At 46.4% G+C, this 16946-nt stretch overlaps 1 protein-coding gene across 3 annotated transcripts in view; it reads left to right on the top strand.

Annotated features, from left to right (window-relative positions):
* Positions 1-14947, top strand: part of LOC134339242 (adhesion G protein-coupled receptor E5-like) — a 137640-nt gene extending 122693 nt beyond the window's left edge. For all 3 annotated transcript variants that reach the window (XM_063035585.1, XM_063035584.1, XM_063035586.1), the window contains 2 exons: positions 5419-5547; positions 14101-14947. In XM_063035585.1, the coding sequence (XP_062891655.1) occupies positions 5419-5547; positions 14101-14133 (162 nt within the window). In that variant the 3' untranslated portion in view covers positions 14134-14947. The remainder of the gene's footprint in view (positions 1-5418; positions 5548-14100) is intronic.
* The last annotated feature ends 1999 nt before the right edge of the window (positions 14948-16946 follow it).

Below are 16946 nucleotides of genomic sequence, written 5' to 3'. Positions count from 1 at the left end.
AGAATCACTCCCATCCTCACTGTAACACAGAATCACCCCATCCTCACTGTGATACAGAATCACCCCATCCTCACTGTGATACAGAATCACGCCCATCCTCGCTGTAACACAGAATCACCCCCATCCTCACTGTAACACAGAATCACTCCCGTCCTCACTGTAACACAGAATCACCCCCGTCCTCACTGTAATACAGAATCGCCCCCATCCTCACTGTAATACAGAATCGCCCCCGTCCTCACTGTAACACAGAATCACCCCCGTCCTGTCTGTAACACAGAATCGCCCCCATCCTCACTGTAATACAGAATCACGCCCATCCTCTCTGTAACACAGATTCGCCCCCATCCTCTCTGTAACACAGAATCACCCCCATCCTCACTGTAATGCAGAATCATATCTCATCCTCACTGTAACACAGAATGACCCCTGTCCTCACTGTAATATAGAATCACCCCCGTCCTCACTGTAATATAGAATCACCCCCATCCTCACTGTAATACAGAATCACGCTCGTCCTCACTGTTATATAGAATCACCCCCGTCCTCACTGTAACACAGAATCACCCCCATCCTCAGTGTAACACAGAATCACCCCTGTCTTCACTGTAACACAGAATCACCCCCCTCCTCACTGTAACACAGAATCACCCTCATCCTCACTGTGATACAGAATCACGCCCATCCTCTCTGTAACACAGAATCACCCCCCGCCCTCACTGTAACACAGAATCACCCCCATCCTCTCTGTAACACAGATTCGCCCCCATCCTTTCTGTAACACAGAATCACCCCCATCCTCACTGTAATGCAGAATCATGTCTCATCCTCACTGTAACACAGAATCACCCCTGTCCTCACTGTAATATAGAATCACCCCCATCCTCACTGTAATACAGAATCACGCTCGTCCTCACTGTTATATAGAATCACCCCCGTCCTCACTGTAACACAGAATCACCCCCATCCTCTCTGTAACACAGAATCACCCCTGTCTTCACTGTAACACAGAATCACCCCCGTCCTCACTGTAATACAGAATCACCCCCATCCTCAGTGTAACATAGAATCACCCCTGTCTTCACTGTAACACAGAATCACCCCCATCCTCACTGTAACACAGAATCACCCTCATCCTCACTGTGATACAGAATCACCCCCGTCCTCACTGTGATACAGAATCACCCCCGTCCTCACTGTGATACAGAATCACCCCCGTCCTCACTGTAACACAGAATCACGCCCATCCTCACTGTAATACAGAATCACCCCCATCCTCACTGTAACACAGAATCACCCCCATCCTCACTGTAATACAGAATCACCCCCCACCCTCACTGTAACACAGAATCACCCCCATCCTCACTGTAACACAGAATCACCCCCGTCCTCTTTGTAATACAGAATCACCCCCGTCCTCACTGTAACACAGAATCATCCCCCATCCTCAGTGTAATATGAACTAACTTCAAAACCTCACTGTAATATTGATTCACTCCACACCCGCACCGTAATACCAACTCACCCGACCCCCTCACTGTAATACCAACTCACTCTAACCTCACTGTAATACCGATTCACCAGTTTTCCTCACTGTGATACAGACTCACCCCACACCCTCACTGTATTTTGAATGACCGCTCACCTCACTGTAATACCGACTCACCCCACACACTCATTGTAACATGAAACACCATACACCCTCACTGTAATATCAACACACCCCACATCCGCACTGGAATACCGTCCCTCCTGACACCCTCACTGCAATACTGACAAACCCCCATCCTTACTGTAATACTGACACACTCCACACTCACACTGTAATACTGACTCACCCCACACCCTGACTCTAATACCAACTCACCCCAGTCCCGCACTGTAATACTGACCCACCCCACCCTTACACTGTAATACCAACACCCATACCTTCATTGTAATACCGACTCACCCCACACCGTCACTATAATACAAACTAAACCCCTCCTTCACTGTACTCCGACTCACTCCACACGCTCTCTGTAATACCATCCACCCCACACCCGCACAGTAATTCCGACTCATGCCACTCCTCAATGAAATACGGTCACACCCCACACCCTCACTGTAATAACACCTCACCACAGGTGCTCAACGTAATACTGACCTACCCCACACACGCACTGTAATACTAACTCACCCCCCTTTTATTGTAATAGCAAGTCACCCCACAAATTCCCTGTAATCCCAACTCACTCCACACCCTCAATGTAATAACGTCTCACCACAGACCCTCACTGTAATACCGACTTACCCCACATCTGCGCTGTAATACTGACTCCCCCAACTCCCTCATTGTAATACCGACTCACCCCCTCCTTCACTGTAACACTGACTCACCCCCACACACTCTCTGTAATATCGACTCACCCCACAACCTTCCTGTAACCCTGACACACCTCACACCATCACTGTAATACCAACTCACCCCACACCCTCACTGTAATACCAACTCACCCCACACCCTCACTGTAATACCAACTCACCTCACATCCTCACAATAATACTGATTCACCCACGCCCACACTGTAATACTGACTCACCCAACCCCCTCACTGTAACACCGACTCACCCTTCCTTCACGGTAAAACCAACTCACCCCACCTCCTCACTGTAATACCCAACCCACCCCATTCTACACTGTAACACCGGCTCATTCCACCCCCTCACTGTAATACCAACTCACCTCACATCCTCACAATAATTCCGACTAACACTACTCCTCACTGTAATACCCCACACCCCACACCCCACACCCTCACTGTAACGCCGACTTAGCCCACACACTCTCTGTAATATCAACTCACCCCACAACCTCACTGTAATAGCGACTTACCCCACAGCCTGACTGCAATGTTGACCCAACAGACACCCTCACTGTAATACCAACTCACCCCCTCCTTCACTGTAACTGACTCACCCCACACTCTGCCTGGAATACTGACTCACACCACTCCTCACTGTAATTCGGTCACTCCCCACACCCTCAGTACAATAACGCCTCACCACAGATTCTCACTGCAGTACTGACTCACCCAACCCCTCACTATAATACCAACTCACCCGACGTCCTCACTGTAGTATCGACTCACTCGATACCTTCGCTGTAATACCCACCCACACTATTATACCAGCTCACCCCCTCCTTCACTATAACAGCGACTCACCCCACACACTCTCTGTAATACCAACTCACACCTCAACCTCCTTCAAAACCCAACTCACCCCACACTCTCACTGTAATTCCAACTCATACCACTCCTCACTGTAATACGGTCACACCCCACACCCTCACTGTAATAATGCCTCACCACAGACCCTCACTGTAATACTGATTTACCCCACACCCGCACTGTAATACTGACTCCCTCAACTCCCTCACTGTAATACCGACTCACCCAAGACCTGCGCTGCAATGCCAACACACCCACACCCTCACTGTAACACTGATTAACCCGATATCCTCACTGTAATACCAACTCATCCTTCCCTCTCTGTAACACCGACTCACTCCACACCCTCACTGTAAAACCAACTCCGCCCACAACCTTACTGTAATGCCGACTCACCTGACTCCCTCACTGTAAAACCAACTCACCCCACACCGTCATTGTAATGCTGACTCACCCCACACCCTCAATTTAACATCGACACCCTCCTGCCTTCATTTTAACGCAGAAGCACCGCAAGCCCGTTACTCTTTCTTGTACTGCCCCCTTCCGCCATGACTTTACCGCGTATAGTTCAAAGTAACTTTTTTTTATTGAAGTATCAAATTGGTTCAAAAAGATATATATCAGACTCTCACCGACTCACCCTTCCTTCGCGGTAAAACCAACTCACCCCACCTTCTCACTGTAATACCCAACCCACCCCATTCACCTCACTGTATTACAGTGAGTCGGTGTTGATATATATCAACAAGCAATATTTCTGTGGTTTCCTCTACCTCCATCCATTGGCCATGGTTGTCATGTTTGAATTATTCCAGATTTGGTCATGATACGTATGATTATAAGACAATAGGTGTGGAATTCGGCCATTTGACCCATCAGATTTACTCTACCATTCCATCAGAACTGATTTATTATCTCTCTAAAGCCCATTCTCCTGCCTTCGCTCCTGACCTTTGATGCCCTTACTAATCAAGAAACTATCACCCTCCACTTTATATCCAGTGTCTTAGCCTCCATAGTCGTTTGTGGCAATGAATTCCACAAATTCGCCACCCTCTGCCTGAAGTAATTCCTCCTCATTCCTATTCCTAGTCCCTTTGTTCTGAGGCTGTGCCTGCTGGTCCTGGACTCACCCGCTATAGGAAGCGTCCTCTTCAATCCAGTCTCTCTAGGCCTTTCAATAATCGATAGGTTTCAATAACATCTCTCCCCTCTCATTCTTCTAAACTCCAGCAAGTTTAGACAAAGAGACATGAAACACTTCTCATGTGTTAACCCTTTCATTCATGGAATCTTTCTCATGAACCTCCTCGGGACTCTCTTCAATGCCAGCAAGTCATTTCTTACATAAGGGGCCCAAAACTGCTCACAATTCTCTAGGTGCATCTGACCAATGTCTTATAAAGTTCAGTATTGCTTCTTTGTTTTTGTATTCTAATCTTCTCAAGATGAATTCTAATATTTTATTCGCCTTCCATACCACTGACTCAACCTGGAAGTTCACCTTCAGGAAATCCTGCACAAGGACTCCCAAGTCCTAATGCGCCTCTGATTTCTGAATGTTCTTCCCGTTTAGAAATACTCTGTGCCTCCTACCAAACTGCATGACCATACGCTTCCCAACACTCTATTTATATCTGATGAACTCATCTGAAGACCAGGGCCTAGTTTGTCTGAATTGTCCAATCCCTTTTTCTCAGCTTCCCTTGCTCTGTTCTGCCAGTTGCCCCTCACCCCTTTCCCTATTCTGCCCACTCCCCCCACCCCACTCCTGCTCCAGTGAAATTCATTATTCGTGCCTCTCCCGGGAATTGATCTCCAGTATCCCCAAGCCTTTCCCCTTCCCTGTTCTGCAGTTGCCAAGGCTGCATTTTCCTGATATGATTGACCTTGTGCTTGTTTTCACATTTCCTTCTGACATTAACTGCAGCTATTCTGCCTGTCGAGTGTATGCTGGCCCACAGCATGCTGAAACAGGATAAGTCATAACTTTAAAAAGGTAAAAGCCCGAAGCTTGGAGCAAGTATAATTGGGAAGTTCTGGAAGAGTCAGTGCACAGGCTGAATGTACTCCTTGCTATGGCCTCCATTGTGAACCAACCCCACATTTTTTCAGACACATACCTAAACACAAGGAAGGAAGGAAAATGCAAATCCTGACCTTTTGACAGTATAAATACAATACTTTTATTTTGGTTTTAAAGGTGAGGGAGGAATACCAGAAATGTTTCTGCGGAAACCTCAGCCTAAAGGGCCTGTGGTACTCGGAGTTTGCAGCCAGTTCCACTGTGCCAATGACCAGTTTGCAACAGAGGCGCCTCTCCACCCAGCAGGTCAGTTTCTTGGTTCTAACATGGCAGGTCTACACTATATGTCTAAGGCAAGGACCCACATAGCACTTCCTGCCCTAAAGGTACTGGAGGGTTTGTCTGAGTTCTGCAGCATGGGTTATTGTTCAGCTGGTATTCCAAACCAGTCCTCAATGTTAGCCTTGCCATGGTCTCTGCTCCTTTGTCTTACGGTCTTCTGGTCTCTGAGTGGAAAATTGAATGTTCAGTTTCCCACTCCTGAGACTTGTGTATTAAATTTAGGCTGATGCCATGGTGAGGGACAGAGGGACACAGGTACACAGGTTCTGGGGTGCTGATGTTGGATGGTGTGCTCAATCACATCTGTATTGCCAGATGAAAATAAAACATCCTTAGCAATGTTTATCCTAACGTTTTAAAAAAGCTCCAGCAGGGTTGCCATGGTAACAGAGCAATTAGCGCGACGCTATTACATCTCGCGGTGTCGAAGTTCGGAGTACAGTCCCGGTGTCCTCCGAACGGATTTTGTACGTCGTCCCAGTGGAACACCAGGGTTTTCTCTGGGTGCTCTGGTTTCCTCACACATTCAAAAGATGAATGGTGAATAGGTTAATTGCTGATTGTAATTTGTCCTGTGATCAGCCTAGGGCTAAATTGGTTGCTACTGACAGCATGGTTCAAAGAACTAGAAGGGCCTCTTTCATGTGTATCCCTAAATAAGTAAACAAGTTCTCTTTCTCAACATAGGTAAGTTGTGGTGCATCAGCCTTGTCTGTGCTGTCCACACCTTTTTCCGTTTTGTCCGTCTTTTACGTTGCAATTTATCCTGTTGACTGCAATTTTTCCCTATCAACAGCCGTTCCTCACTACACAGCGCTTTTTTTTGTAAACCTCATCTTCAGCACTGTTATCCGCCTTTCCTATGATACTTGCTGCATTGAAATATACGCAGCTTAGGATACCAGTTGCACCATGCTCAACCATTTGATTCTTAACTTTGTCTGAGGTATTACCAGCTTCTGCCTCCACGTCCTCTCCACGAGCTGTCCTGGCACTCTGGTTCCAATCCCCCTGCAACTCTAGTTTAAACCTCACCATTAACAAACCCTCCTGCTGGGTTATCAGTCCCCCTCCAATTCAGGAGTTAACTTGACATTCCTTGTGGTTCTTAGTGTGTTAGTGACACCTACTGGAAAGATGTGAACTGTATGTTGAGTTTACTTATGCTCGTGTCATACTGCCCGGGTTGGAACTCTGGCTGGTGAGTAGCTGCAGTGTCAGAGATCCTCTCCTGTATACTGTAGGTCTTACCTTCCCTGGAAGGCAGCCCAATGTCCCAAAAATCTTATGTCCTCCCTCCTACACCAATTTCTTAACCACAAATTAAACTGTATAGTCTTCCTAGTTCTGGACTCACTAGCCGTGGCACGGGTAGCAATCCTGAGATCACAACATAGAACATATAACATAGAATAGTACAGCACAGTACAGGCCCTTCGGCCCACAATGTTGTGCCGACCCTCCAACCCTGCCTCCCATATAAGCCCCCACCTTAAATTCCTCCATATACCTGTCTAGTAGTCTCTTAAACTTCACTAGTGTATCTGACTCGGGCAGTGTATTCCACGCACCAACCACTCTCTGAGTAAAAAACCTTCCTCTAATATCCCCCTTGAACTTCCCACCCCTTACCTTAAAGCCATGTCCTCTTGTGTTGAGCAGTGGTGCCCTGGGGAAGAGGCGCTGGCTATCCACTCTATCTATTCCTCTTATTATCTTGTACACCACTATCATGTCTCATCTCATCCTCCTTCTCTCCAAAAAGTAAAGCCCTAGCTCCCTTAATCTCTGATCATAATCCATACTTTCTAAACCAGGCAGCATCCTGGTAAATCTCCTCTGTACTCTTTCCAATGCTCTCACATCCTTCCTATAGTGAGGTGACCAGAAATAGACACAGTACTCCAAGTGTGGCCTAACCAGAGTTTTATAGAGCTGCATCACTACATCACGACTCTTAAACTTTATCCCTCGACTTATGAAAGCTAACACCCCATAAGCTTTCTTAACTACCCTACCCACCTGTGAGGCAACTTTCAGGGATCTGTGGACATGTACCCCAAGATCCCTCTGCTCCTCCACACTACCAAGTATCCTGCCATTTACTTTGTACTCTGCCTTGGAGTTTGTCCTTCCAAAGTGTACCACCTCACACTTCTCCAGGTTGAACTCCATCTGCCACTTCTTAGCCCACTTCTGCATCCTATCAATGTCTCTCTGCAATCTTTGACAATCCTCTACACAATCTACAATACCACCAACCTTTGTGTCATCTGCAGACTTGCCAACCCACCCTTCTACCCCGACATCCAGGTCGTTAATAAAAATCACGAAAAGTAGAGGTCCCAGAACAGATCCTTGTGGGACACCACTAGTCACACTCCTCCAATCTGAATGTACTCCCTCCACCATCACTCTCTGCCTTCTGCAGGCAAGCCAATTCTGAATCCACCTGGCCAAACTTCCCAGGATCCCATGCCTTCTAACTTTCTGAATAAGCCTACCGTGTGGAACCTTGTCAAATGCCTTACTAAAATCCATATAGATCACATCCACTGCACCACCCTCATCTATATGCCTGGTCACCTCCTCAAAGAACCCTATCAGGCTTGTTAGACACGATCTGCCCTTCACAAAGCCATGCTGACTGTCCCTGATCAGACCATGATTCTTTAAATGCCTATAGATCCTATCTCTAAGAATCTTTTCCAACAGCATTCCCACCACAGACGTAAGTGTCAGTGGTCTATAATTACCTGGACTATCCCTACTACCTTTTTTGAAGAAGGGGACAACATTTGCCTCCCTCCAATCCTCCGGTACCATTCGTGTGGACAACGAGGACATAAAGATCCTAGCCAGAGGCTCAGCAATCTCTTCTCTCGCCTTGTGGAGCAGCCTGGGGAATATTCCGTCAGGCCCCGGGGACTTATCTGTCCTAATGTATTTTAACAACTCCAACTCCTCCTCTCCCTTAATATCAACATGCTCCAGAACATCAACCTCACTCATATTGTCCTCACCATCATCAAGTTCTCTCTCGTTGGTGAATACCGAAGAGAAGTATTCATTGAGGACCTCGCTCACTTCCACAGCCTCCAGGCACATCTTCCCACCTTTTTCTCTAATCGGTCCTACCTTCTCTCCTGTCATCCTTTTTTTCTTCACATAATTGAAGAATGCCTTGGGGTTTTCCTTTACCCTACTTGCCAAGGCCTTCTCATGCCCCCTTCTTGCTCTTCTCAGCCCCTTCTTAAGCTCCTTTCTTGCTTCCCTATGTTCCTCAATAGACCCATCTGATCCTTGCTTCCTAAACCTCATGTATGCTGCCTTCTTCCACCTAACTAGAGTTTCCACCTCACTTGTCACCCATGGTGCCTTCACCCTACCATTCTTTATCTTCCTCATCGGGACAAATTTATCCCTAACATCCCGCAAGAGATCTCTAAACATCGACCACATGTCCACAGTACATTTCCCTGCAAAAACATCATCCCAATTCACACCCGCAAGTCCTAACCTTATAGCCTCATAATTTGCCTTTCCCCAATTAAAAATTTTCTTGTCCTCTCTGATTCTATCCTTTTCCATGATAATGCTAAAGGCCAGGGAGCAGTGGTCACTGTCCCCCAGATGCTCACCCACTGAGAGATCTGTGATCTGACCCGATTCGTTATCTAATACTAGATCTAGTATGGCATTTCCCTGGTCCGCCTGTCCACATACTGTGACAGGAATTCGTCCTGGACACACTTAACAAACTCTGCCCCATCTAAACCCTTGGAACTAATCAGGTGCCAATCAGTATTAGGGAAGTTAAAGTCACCCATGATAACAACCCTGTTATTTTTGCACCTTTCCAAAATCTGCCTCCCAGTCTGCTCCTCTGTATCTCTGCTGCTACCAGGGGGCCTATAGAATACCCCCAATAGAGTAACTGCTCCCTTCCTGTTCCTGACTTCCACCCATATTGACTCAAAAGAGGATCCTGCTACATTACCCACTCTTTCTGTAGCTGTAATAGTATCCCTGACCAGTAATGCCACCCTCCTCCTCTTTTTTCGCCCTCTCTATCCCTTTTAAAGCACTGAAATCCAGGAATATTGAGAATCCATTCCTGCCCTGGTGCCAGCCAAGTCTCTGTAATGGCCACTACATCATAATTCCATGTATGTATCCAAGCTCTCAGTTCATCACCTTTGTTCCTGATGCTTCTTGCATTGAGGTACACACATTTCAGCCCTTCTACCTTTCTGTCTTTGCACCGTTTATTCTGCTTCTCTTTCCTCAAAGCCTCTCTGTATGTTAGATCTGGCTTTACTCCATGCACTTCTTTCACTGCTCTATCGCTCTGGGTCCCATTCCCCTCGCAAATTAGCTTAAACCCTCCTGAACCATGCTAGCAAACCTACCTGCAAGGATATTGCTCCTCCTCGAGTTCAGGTGAAACCCATCCAATCTGTACAGGTCCCACCTTCCCCAGAAGAGATCCCAATGACCTAAAAATCTAAAATCCTGCTCCCTGCACAAACTCCTCAGCCACGCATTCAACTGCCATCTCCTCCAATTCTTACCATCATTGTCACATAGCACTGGCAGCAATCCTGAGAACGCCTCCCTTGAGGTCCTGTTCTTCAGCCTTCTGCTTAGTTCCCGAAACTCACACTTCAGGACCTCATCCCTCTTCCTGCATATGTCGTTGGTCCCAACATGTATCACGACTTCTGGTTGCTTTCCCTCTCGTATCAGGATGTCTTGCACCCGGTCAGAGACATCCCGGACCCTGGCACCCGGGAGGCAACAAACCATGCGGGTGTCCTTCTAACGTCCACAAGATCTCCTGTCTGCTCCCCTGACTATAGAGTCTCCAATGACAGCAGCTCTCCTCTTCTCCGTCCCACCCTTCTGCACCACAGGGTCAGACTCAGTGCCGGAGGCCCTGCCACTGTGGCTCACACCTGGTCGGTCGTTCCCGCCAACAGTATCCAGGACGGTAAACTTATTATTCAGGGGAATGGCTACAGGGGTGCTCTGCACTACCTATGTATTCACCTTCTCTTTCCCCCCTCTGACTGTCACCCAACGACCTGCTTCCGACAGGCTAGGTGGAGGTCCTGCCCTTTAACTTTGTACCTAATTCCCTGAACTCATTGAAGAACCTCTACACTCTTCCTACCCATGTCATTGTTCCACTTCTTTGTCCTACCCAATGTACTATGTAATATTTGGATAAACTGCTTCAGCCAATATCTTGCTGCTTGTGAAGTGACCGCACATTTCTCTCACCATAGTGGCGGTACTTCAAAACTGTTTTATTAGCATGAAAAGTGCAACAGAAAAGCAAAAGGTTTTGTTACTTGACTGCCATTTGGTATGTTGGCCTTTATTAATCAGAGCATTGAGTATAGGAGTTGAGATGTAATGTTGAAATTGTATAAGGCAGTGGTAAGGCCAAATTTGGAGTATTGTGTACAGTTCTGGTCACCGAATTATAGGAAAGATGTCAATAAAGTTGAGAGAGTACAGAGGAGGTTTACTAAAATGTTGCCTGGGTTTCATCTCCTAAGTTACAGAGAAAGGTTGAACAAGTTAGGTCTTTATTCTTTGGAGCGTAGAAAGTTGAGGGGGGACTTGATAGAGGTGTTTAAAATTATGAGGGGGATTGACAGAGTTGATGTGGATAGGCTTTTTCCATTGAGAATGGGGGAGATTCAAACAAGAGGACATGAGTTGAGAGTTAAAGGGCAAAAGTTTAGGGGTAACATGAGGGGGAACTTCTTTACTCAAAGAGTGGTAGCTGTGTGGAACAAGCTTCCAGCAGAAGTGGTTGAGGCAGGTTCAACGTTGTCGTTTAAAGTTAAATTGGATAGATATATGGACAAGAAAGGAATGGAGGGTTATAGGCTGAGTGCTGGTCAGTGGGACTGGGTGAGAGTAAGAGTTCGGCACGTACTAGAAGAGCCGAGATGGCTTGTTTCCGTGCTGTAATTGTTACATAGTTATATGGTTATTCAGGGATGAGGATGCATACCAGGGATCTGCTAGTAGGAGATTGGAGATTGGACATACCATTTCACACCTGGATCAGAACCTGTCTCCGGGGATGAATCCCTATCCAATGCCAGGAACCCAATTCTGAATGTCAGGAGTTAACCTGCTATTCCTAGAGGTTCTTAGTGTGTTTATGACACCGATTGGGCAGACGTATGTTGAGTTTACTTCTGCTCATGTCGTACTGCCCTGGTTGGAACTCTGGCTGGTGAGAAGCTATAGTGTCGGAGATCTCCTCAAAACCAAGGAAGTGGCTCTCATCTGAAGACATGCAGTATTTCCACAGTTGTGAATCGTGTTCATGTTCCCACAGTCCTGAGTACTGTTCTTGGCACATCCAATGTACGCAATTGGCTGAGGCAGGTTGGAAATGAGGTTCTCTTTATGAATTTGGTATGAAGTACTTGGGGTATGCAACGAACGAAAGGAATGTACACAGCATGGCGTTTATGTGGGTTTGATTTCACTGATAGCGAGCTTTGTCACGAGAACTAGAACCATGGCATTTTTTGGGAGATGCACCCATGCAGTCATCAGGGAATGAGCTGCCAGAGGAAAATGACAATGTTTAAAGGACAGTTGGACGGGAGAGGTTTGGAGGGATATGGGCCAAATGCAGGCACATTGCTCCAGCTCAGAAAGATACTTTGGTCAGCATTGACCAGATGGGCCAAGGAGCATGTTTCTGTTCTATGTAACTCTGAAAGACTGAACAATGACGGTGTTTGAGTCATGGTCTACACCACACCCCTCTGAGGATGAAATGGACTACGGGTCATGTTTCTGTGCTGTGATTGATTCTTGGTTTACGCTGTATTCCCTCTGAGGAGGGTGCAGTGGAGTTCCTCCTGTGCTCTGGATAATGGATTACAGGGACTGGTGATCAGAGAGGGACCCTGGAAAGTATGCCCGCAGATCCTCAGAGAGTAATACATATCTTTTGGTGTTTAAAAGGCACGTAGATTCCATGACAGAAGCATAAGCTTCAAGAGCGGGGACATTTAAAATTGATATAAGGAAATTCCTCCTCTCCAAGAGTAGTGAATCTCTGGGATTTCTACAAGGCAGGTTGAGGCTAAATCATGAGGTATACTTAGGAGGTATACTTGGCTGTATCTCTAAATTTAAGAAAAATCAAAATTCAAAGTTCAAAAGTAAAATTATTATCAAAGCACATATAGGTCCTCACATACTACCCTGGGATTCATTTTCTTGAGGGCATTCACAGTAAAAACAAAGAAACTCAATGAAGAACTGCATGCAACAACGATTAACAAACAACCAATGTGCAAAAGGCAACAAGCTGTGAAACATCAACAACATGAGCTGCAGGGTCCTGGAATGTGGGTCCTGGTTGTGGAATTAGTTCAGTGTTGGGGTGAGTGAAGTTATCCCCTCCAGTTCAAGAGCCTAATGATTGAGGGTTAATAACTGTTCCTGAACCTGGTGGTGTAGGACCTGAGGCTCCTGAACCTCCTTCATGATGGCAGGAGCAAGAGGAACAGGAGCATGGCCTGGATCGTGCGACTCTTTGACTATCAGCAAAGTGCATACCATGTACTGACCTGTTTCCTGTAGTGGTGGGCATTTGAAGTGAAGCACGCTGAAACTATCAAATAAATGATAAAATACCGGGTGAGTCACCAAAATGTGAAGCCTGCTCCCTGTCTCACTAACTCTGATTACCACTCCGTAGTTGCTGCCCAATCTGTTGAGCGTTTCCAACATTTTTGGATTTTTTTGTCGTAAGCAGAAGGAAATAAAAAGATGTTTCTATTGGAAGGGGACGGTCTGGAACTCACTACCTGAGAGTTGGAGAGATTGAAACTCTCCCTCATCGAAACAGTGCAGGTGTGTCCTGAGGTGCTGTGACCTGCAGGGCTAGGGAGCCGGTGCTGACAGAATTCATGGGTTGAGTGGTCTCAATATGATTTTATTGTGGCTGTAGCTAGTTTGAGTGTTGGATGTGGTTGTTTTCATTCCTGCAGCACTGGCAATTCCACCTCAGTGAGCTACACTGTCTCTGCAGTGTGCCAGCACTTTGGGAATCTTCAAACTTCGTGGACTCGGTGCGAATCCCAGTTCTATGCTCGAGTAAGAGGGTTGCCCACCTCTCTACAGTCCACCCCCACTCCTCACACCCCACATCCTATACTCTGATACCCAGTCCCTAACACCCCTCACACCCCTACTCCCCTGCAGCACCACACACCCTTGGATTTCATATACAACCCCCCTCACTCCCCACACCCTTCCCTCTGATACCCCACCCCCCAGATGTTCCACATCCCTCAAATCCCACCTCCCTCACCTGCACCCATCATATTCCACACCCCAAACACCCATTCCCCCAGAGATCCCAGATCTTGCTGTTCTGGTGGTGATAAAGATCTGAATTTGAAACAAGGATAAGAAAGAGTTTCACTGTGTTCTCTAACTCCTAAAACTCTCTCTCACTTGTTTCAGAAGCCAATCAACAGCCTTGCCACAGAGAGTTAAACTGACCATCTTCTGCCAGAACAGGACATTGTGATCATTGTGTGAATGGAGGAATCTGCGCAGACCGCCGGAAACAGCCAGAGACTTTGTTTTATGTTTGTTCCTAATGGCCAGGAACATTGCAGACACACTCTCGACTCAATTCTGGGCTTTCTGGATGAACTGCAGGATGTCTTGAGGCAGTTTTGAATGATAGGAAGATGTTGGTTCAAACTCGGAGATATTTTCACTGTGCCTTAAAGTACTTCCCTCGAGGACATTCTGCTGCTCTTTCTCTGCGTCACAGACAGTTAAATGTTGTACTGTAACAGTTCAAGACTAACAGGACGTTAATGGCTCTTCCAAAAAATCAACAACACCTAATTGTTTGAACCTAGCAAGTTCTGTGCTGTTGAAGGCTGCTTTACCAATGTTGTCCTGACCTTTTGTGTTTAGTTTCTGGCACTGCTTATTGCAACTTTTCATCCACAGCTGAACCAGTACAATGTGCTCTGGCCATTGTGGGGATCAGCTAGTTTCTTTGCAGTGATGACAATACCTGGAGGTTAATCAAAGTGATCTGCTCATGCCAGTATCTAGTGCTGGAAGGTCAAGGGCAAATCTGGCCCAGTCCTCAGGAGGTAGTCTCCCCGACAGATTGGACATAAGGAGTGCTCAGATTTGACAATGACATTCTAACCCATCTCTGGAAGTTCTCTCCTCCTTATGGAGCTGCAGCTGGACACCTCCAGCCATGCACAAACAAAATGGGTCCATGATCCTTGTGTAAATGTGTTCAAAGCCCACACTAGTTGAATTAATAAAACTGATTAAATATGCAGTTATCACATTTTTTAACTATTGGTAATTAGGAGTCAGACATGCTCAGGATTCACTGGTGGAACACACCCAACATTCTTCCCAACTTCCCAGATTGCCAGGTTCAGGATCCAGGAGAATGGGCCAGTGGTGAGTGGGGTTGGCTGTGGGAGTGGGGGAGAAGGGGTTTGCAATGAGACCAGGTGAGGACTGAGGATGGAGTGAAGTTTCCCACAGTCACACTGTTGTGCTGGAATATGGTGCACCATCTGAACCCCAGTTGCACTGATCAGGAGGTGAGGGAAGGTGATGGCTTTCATTAATGAATTCTCTTTAGAGTAATGAGTAAATTATTTATGAGCTTCAAGTTTTTTTTTAATTTCAACATATATTTAAATTTTACTGCCTTTTGAAATCTCTGTGAATATCAGGGACATTTAAAATAACTAAAATCATGTACAGCTGCGATAATTGTCACAGGAATCACAGGTCCGTGACTCCGAACAGACTGGTTGTTGCAGAACCCCACCTAATCTCGCTTGCGAGGGTCAATCAGCTGTGTGGTGCCTACAGACCCTTTGAAATGGCCCTAAAGCCCACTCCCCTTTGGGCCAGTTAGGGAAATCACTGGCCTTTCCAATGATATCCCCTCTCTGCACAGAGAGCAATAGACCTCTTGGTCCGAGATTACTCTTACTACCCTTCCCGAGAGTAAATTGAAAATTCAGAGCTTCAGACAACTGGTGAGAAGGGAAGTGCCTCTGCTTTGTTGCTGAAAAGTTCGTTAGAGCCACATCAGCAGGTGTCAGGGCGAAGTGTATCCTGCCCCAACTGCACCATCACTCATTGCTGCTTCTGGCATGAGATTTCAGGTGTGTGAACCCCTGTAAATTGCAACCATTGCTTGACTGCGCAGTACTTGCTTGCGGGTTTTACCACTGCTGCGACCACCACGATCTACATATATCATGAGGGCCTTTCGGATTCATTTATTTATCATGTTCAGTGAAATGTGTCATTTCAATTAACAATCAACGCACTAAACAGCCAATATAGCATTTCCACAACGTTCAGCAGAACAATGCAAGAAACAACAGCAATTACAACAGAGCAACAAAAAACAAGCCCCTTTCCTCCCTCCCTCCCAGACACCTACTCACATATAGAGCCTTCAAAACTGCACAGACCTCCAGCCCCAGACTCATACTCCTCAGATCACAGTGGAAAGGCCAGTGATTTTTTTAATTGGAAATTCACTGGACCAGTCACACACACATATGGTGGCTACAAGACCAAGACAGAGACTGGACATCCTGGGGTGAGTGAGTCCCTAGATCTTTCCACAAGGCACTATAAGGAACGCGATTGAATACTCAACCCCAGCTTTTCAAGGGCAGTTAGAGGTAAGCAATGAATGCTGCCCTCCCTGCCGAGGTCTATATCTCCACAGGGGAAGACATGAAGTGTGAACTTTATCTGAGAGAAGCCCTTGATCTGCATATGAATTGAAGGTCAAAATTCAACCAACCCCATTTCATTCTTGGAAATGGGGGATTTTGTGGCTTCAGGTAAGGCATACAATGCACAAAATGCTTTCAAAGTGCATGGTGGTTAATCATAGCATTGAATAATGATGGTCTACACAGTGTTTCCCACACCATTTATCTAGGCAATAGTTAGTACAAACCTATGCCGGAATTATAAAATGGGAAGAGATCTTTCCAACCTCTCATACATGCAAAAAGGTTGAGTCAGTGCAGACACAAGAAGCATTGAAGTATCTTTGAATTGTAAAATGTACCAAGTTATTCCATAAGGTGAAGACCCTTTGTCAAACCTGGTAGGTCGTTGCAGAGACAGCTGGGGGAGAGATGCTTAGGTCAAAGGGAGTAGCTGTAAGCGGGTGAGGTCACTGTTGCAGACAGAATACAGTCTGGACAAGTGGATTAATGGGTCAGGGTGCTTTTCTCTCTGTGTGTATTGCATGTTTATTGCAGGACTGTGGACACAACAGT

The sequence above is a fragment of the Mobula hypostoma genome, chromosome 29 (genome assembly GCF_963921235.1).
Source record: "Mobula hypostoma chromosome 29, sMobHyp1.1, whole genome shotgun sequence".
NCBI classification, from domain to species: Eukaryota; Metazoa; Chordata; class Chondrichthyes; order Myliobatiformes; family Myliobatidae; genus Mobula; species Mobula hypostoma.
This window is presented reverse-complemented; position numbering and strand designations above follow the sequence as displayed.